At 30.5% G+C, this 5,863-nt stretch overlaps 1 protein-coding gene across 2 annotated transcripts; it reads right to left on the bottom strand.

The window, feature by feature from the left end:
• Positions 1-1,121: 1,121 nt before the first annotated feature.
• Positions 1,122-5,382, bottom strand: LOC141525369 (uncharacterized). 2 transcript variants are annotated; one of them, XM_074239840.1, is made up of 4 exons: positions 4,465-5,382; positions 4,321-4,392; positions 2,244-2,333; positions 1,122-2,174 (listed from the first exon to the last, which is right to left on the bottom strand). In XM_074239840.1, the coding sequence occupies exons 1-4, from the start codon at positions 5,296-5,298 to the stop codon at positions 2,097-2,099; spliced, it is 1,074 nt and encodes a 357-aa protein (XP_074095941.1). In that variant the 5' UTR covers positions 5,299-5,382; the 3' UTR covers positions 1,122-2,096. The 2 variants fall into 2 exon arrangements, with proteins under 2 accessions (XP_074095941.1, XP_074095940.1); XM_074239839.1 differs by lacking the exons at positions 1,122-2,174; positions 2,244-2,333 and having other exon boundaries at positions 4,036-4,392.
• Between the last annotated feature and the right edge of the window lie 481 nt (positions 5,383-5,863).

The raw sequence follows: 5,863 nt of genomic DNA, 5'->3' as shown, positions 1-5,863 counted from the left end.
ACGATGCGATTGAGATTTCAATTACGAGTAAATGGGGTACTCTAATGGATTGAAACTCAACAGCCTCGGGGAGGTGGGCCCTTATCGGGGAAGAAGTAATGCAGCTTCCATACCGTTAAGGGGTGTGCTTTGAACCGCCGTCGGCACATGAGTAATTACCATCTCGTTCCTAGTCCTAAGACTCCATGAGGAATCCTTTTGTCATTTTCAATCATTAACTTTTTTCTTCATCAATTAATTCCTTTTTTTTTCTCAATCTATTTATTAAGGCTTTAAATTTTAAGCTAATAGCTGAAAACCGGTTAATGAAATTAGATTGATTCAATATATATATATATATATATATATATATATATATATATATATATATATATATATATATATATATATAGAGACTAAATTTTCAAATGAAACTCTTATTTATTTTTAAATCAATAAAAAGAAATTAAGAATCTATAAATATAAGAAAAAAAAAAAAAGGGAGAGAGAATTTTATTTTGGCCTCGGATGACTCATATTGAAATGATATTTATTTATAATAAATTAATGTAATCAATTGATAATTAATTTTAATATTTTGTTCAGAATCTATCAAAGTGATTGCTATTTCTAATAAATTAATGTGAATAATTGATATTTTTCAACAAATTTTGCTCAGAATATAATAAAGTGATTAGTGACGATGAGGAAGAATAAGAGCTGTAAATTGTTGAAATTTTTAATAACTTTTATTCATATATATTATTCATATTTTTGTATACGATGAAACTATATTAATGTTAATGTATTTTTGGAAAAACTACACTGAAAAAAAAAACTAACTTGAATCAAGAGAAAAGTTCTTGAACCAAGAAAATAATTTGAAAGAGTATAATTGTCTTTAATCAAAATGAAAAATTCTTGAATTGAGTAAAATTTACTTAAACCAAGAAAAATTTCTTAGTTTAAGAATTTTCCTACATAAATAAAGAAGATAAAATTCTTCATAATTATTTCTTTGATTCAAGTAAATTTTTTTTTCTGTGTATATTTATATATGCATATAATAAAAAAAATATCAATAAAAGACAAAAAAATTTTAAATCTCATGTATTGTTATTTATAATTCAATTCTTATTAATAATTGCGTGGTTATTATTAATTTTTTTTAATTAATTGTATGTTTATCTTGCGTTGGAGACAGTGAGACAGAGATAACTTCTCTTAGTTTTTATGAAAATCTAATTATCACTTTTTTGTGAAATAAAATATACTCAGTAATTTCTCATAAGGATCAGTGGTTAAGTCAAAAGTATTCTGATGTTAATAACTTTTTCAGTTCTTTGTAGATCTTAAAAAATTTAATTAGTTAATTATACCTTATATTGATTTACCAATATGTGAAGTTTCATTAAATTCTGAATGTTAATTTTAATACTAAACTCATTATTAGTTTTTATTATCATAACTCTCTGCTGTATTCGGATATTCTATGTGTATCCCCACTCAGTGACATGTTACCTCACCTCATACGTTTTACCACCACCATCTAAGTTTCATTTTGATGCATGTTAAAACTTATTCATACTTTAAATTAATTAGTTTATTATTAACTTAATTTTAAATGATTTGAATGTTTAAATCACTTCAAATTATTCCAAATCATCTAAAAATGCTACTTTATTTTTTAATTTGATATGACTTCAAATAATTCGTTCCAAAATTTATGCTCGAAAGTCAAATAATCCAGACAATTTGGAATGATTTAAAATAATCAAAACCGCGTCTCTTTGAATCATTGCAAATTAGATTTCTTAATCAGGGATATGACCATGCATAAATGTATAATTAATCATACATAATTATATGATTAGACAAAAACTTTTTTCATCGAATTGCTTAAGCACACAAGCTTTTTTCAAAAAGTTGTGGATATACCAATTACAAAAACGATAATTACATTTAAACGTTAGGATACGCAGATAATAAATTTATTAAAATAAATATTTCTAAATCGGTTGAATTAGTTGAAAATTATTGCAGAAAAATTCAATATTTTGTGATACCACGTGATTCTTGTGAAATAAATTAATTGAATACTTATGATTAATGACACATCATGAAGCTAGCTTCGGTATAGCACTTATCCGAAATTGAATGGCTATTACCAAGTACGTTGCGACAGTTCCTGTAAACTAGAATGAATACTATCTTTAAGCAAATTATAAGCAAATTGTACACATAATGGATGTTGTCTCACTTACCGTGGCCAATAAAGTTCGATCTAGAGGTATGATATCGCATGCATTGAAGTTAAGCGTCAAATGCCAGAGCTCATTCGCAAACTTTATCAACTGTAAAAGCAATTCAATTTTATGACATTTTCCCGTTTATATGAATTAAATGAGTAAAAACAAATATAATATAATAGTTTTAAATTAATTTTCACAAGAAGGCCAAATCTTAGAAATTTGTAACGAAGTGTTACGGGTCTTTCATTATCTGTTGAAAGTTCCTGGTCCCTGCTAGTCAGTTATCGACGGGTCCTAAGATGCTATGGTCCAAATTACTCGCGCCCCTAGCTGTAAGTTAGTAACTCCCCGAAGTGGAGGTACTGGCGCACTTGACGATTTGCGGTTACAAATAATACAAAAATCGAGAAAAAATGAGATTAGATTTTCCTGTGAGGAGCTACATGACACGGTAACCGACGGCTTTAGCTGCCTGCAAAGTCTTTCACGTGAACAAAAATCACATCATTACCGGAGACCAGGAGTAGCAAATCTTTGAGGGACTAAACAAAAATTTGTAAAATTCCAGGTATTACAATCAGGTCTTAGTAATTTCTCGAATATGCGAGAGCAGCTAAGCCGTTCAGTCAGCTGAAGGTCACTACCATTTCATGCTCAGTCACAATCGCTACGTTAGGACTGAATTTATTGACGACTAAAAGATTTATTGAATCGTGCAGTCGTAAGTTAGTATAAGAATCTTAATTGTATTTGGTATGAATGACGACGGCTACTTGACCCGTGAAAAAAGGCGACAAAGATCAACATCGGGCATCATCGATGAGAGAAAAGTTGTCTCTCGAGAAACCACTATGATCATCAGTCGACGAAGGTCAGTCATCGGAATTGAGACAACCGTGATCAAGTACGATTCTTATGTATTTTAATTCATGGAATCTGAATCTAAACGTTATGTAGCTCATTGAGCCGTCAAAATTTGAAAAAATTGCAAGAAATTCAAAAAAATCCGCAAGAAATCACAAAAAATTGAAATTATCGAGATAAATAGTATATTACACTACAAGGGCAGAAAGTTGAGATTCCTGTACTCCGCGTCCGTGAAATACACAGTTTTCATATTTCATATTTGGATTTTTGCTAGTAATTAAACTTGTAGATGTAGATCCCGATACCAGGTCATTTGTATTAATATTTGAAGATGTAGTTTTTGATGCCAGATTATTTGTCTCACTATTAGTAGACATTGATTCGGATTTTTGTTTATTTGTTATAATATTAGATGTAGATGCCGATTCTTGATTTTTTGATACAGGACTTTAAACATTAATGGAGAAATTATCTTTAGTTCAAGGTTCAGTGCAACAAAACACAAAAATAATACTTAATCTGAATCTAAGAAAACTCTTCGTCTCGATAACTTCGGTTTTTCATGATTTTTAGCCAATTTTTTCGATTTTTCGCAATTTTTTTAAATTTTGAAGGCTCAACGGGCTAATTAAAGTTTAGATTCAGGTTCAGTGGATTGAAATACATGAAAATCAAACCTGATTCGCGTCTACAAAAATTTTATCATTGCTATGATTGCAGTTTTTCGCAATTTCTTGCGAATTATTTGGGGGTTATTTGCAGTTTACGATTTTAATTTATAATGTTAATTATGAAATTGAAAAATAGTGTGGATGCGTGTATGTAAAGAGGACTACGCCGGTTTCGTGGCACCCTCTGGGTCCGGGGTAGAGATCTCTTAGAATAATGTGAGGGTCCGGGCGACAGCGTGAACTAAGATAGAGTAGCGTGGAGACCGGTGGATACTGTAGCTACATGAGGATCAGCTGGACAGCGTGAAATTATTAACTATTTTGTGAGGGGATAGTATAATTTTGAGAGGGCTGGTTACATAAAAAATTTTAGAAAACGAATTTCTCTGTAATAATTTTGAAATTCCTAGCAAATCTCTCACGATCATGTTGAATCTTTCTGTAATTGAATCCAGCTTCTGGAAACTAAGAAATAAATTCCAGTGATGCCCTAAGTAAGTAATAGGGGCAACCAAGGACAAACGAAATCCTGTTTCAAATTGTAAATTTACCTTGTTTTTAATTTTTTTATCTAACAAATACCGATCAATCAGCAGATTAATGATTCTTGCAGTTTTTCTATTCTGAAACAAAGTAAAACCGTACAGTTTACAGAACAATGATACTATTAAAAAAGGTCATGTCAATTAACATACTTGCTTTATGATTTCCGTAGCATTAGAAGTCATCATAAGGAATAAAAAAACATTGCGCAGTAAGAAAAATCCATATTCGTACAACCGAAGATCAATTTCTTGTATGTGAATCAAAATTAAAATAATGTAGTACAAATTGAAGATACTTCTAATCGAAAAAATAATAATTACTATCAAAATAGGAAGTCCAAAGAAACTCATAATACCGTCACTTATTTCACAAATTTCTACATAAATGCGTTTGATAATAAATATGTCACTAAGAACTGACTCTCGTGATAGCAGTATTTTGTTGTCAAAGGTGCCCAACTGCGAAAGAGTATTGTTCACACTAGTAATTCTCACTTTGATCATATTCAGGAACATTACAAACTGAACAATCAGCCAACTACTGATAAAATATGGTAGAGTAATTACGAATACCTTGGCAGAAGACAAGTAGTACAACACCCTTAAAATTACAATGATAGTAGTCAACAACGAAGTCATAGCAAATATTAAGTAGTTTTTATTGTTATCATCCGTGCTATGATCCGAACAATCGTTCAATATTCGGTTGACACCTTCGAAGCGATTGTTCATATTGACCAACAACTTCTGCCGAAAAACATAAATTATGGGTATTATGCTCGCGCAAATAATCGAAACAAATGAAAGTTTCACTGTCACAGTTTCTAATGTAAGTGTGCTGTTTTCCACTAATGACAAACGGAATATAATCCAAATATCAGTTATGAGCACGAAAATAACCAACAAAACGTTGTAAAATGATCCCCAAAAGGAGAGCTTGCTCTTGAAGTTCTTATCATCAGCGCTCCCGTTCTTTCGAAGCATTCTGGTATCGATAGTCCACGGTGATAATCCTAAGATCTTAAACCAGATATTCGAGAAGCATATAAATCTTAGTTTATACGCTGAATAATGATGAATTGAAGTCGGTATTTTATTGAATTCACTCAGATGATTTAGCTTCATATTTCTAAATTACTAAAACAAAAGGTATTTATACTATTCTTTTGCAACTACGACTGACTCAATAATGATTTTTAAATGCACCGGGTTTTATTCTGTGCGTGATCAGTATACATTTTTTCCATTAGCGTTATTATGCTGACTCACATCCCATCACAGTAAAAAGCATTCAAGGCCTAAAGAGAGTTCATTATGAATGTTTTTATTATCTTCAATCAAATGAAAAAGCTGTTGATTGAAAAAATTGGAAAATGTACCTTTCATGAAATTTTTGTTAGATTAAATATGTTTTTATAGTACAAAACTTTGGTTAAATTACAACTCAGTGTGTGGCCAATGCAGTAATAAAAAAGGCAATTTGGCAGCTGAAATGGAAGTAGATTTCTCAAATAAAGAAAACTTATTTTTAATAAAAAATATTGTGTGG

Source organism: Cotesia typhae, unplaced genomic scaffold (assembly GCF_013202065.1).
Source record: "Cotesia typhae breed Kobodo isofemale line unplaced genomic scaffold, CoteBio_Ctyphae contig_26, whole genome shotgun sequence".
Taxonomy (NCBI): domain Eukaryota; kingdom Metazoa; phylum Arthropoda; class Insecta; order Hymenoptera; family Braconidae; genus Cotesia; species Cotesia typhae.
This window is presented reverse-complemented; position numbering and strand designations above follow the sequence as displayed.

Excerpts from the sequence above, each read along its gene's own strand:
- LOC141525369 (XM_074239839.1), bottom strand. The coding sequence starts at position 5,298 with ATGCTTCGAAAGAACGGGAGCGCTGATGATAAGAACTTCAAGAGCAAG. Across the intron at positions 4,393-4,464 it reads CTACGGAAATCATAAAGCAA|AATAGAAAAACTGCAAGAAT; the intron begins GTATGTTAATTG and ends ACTTTGTTTCAG.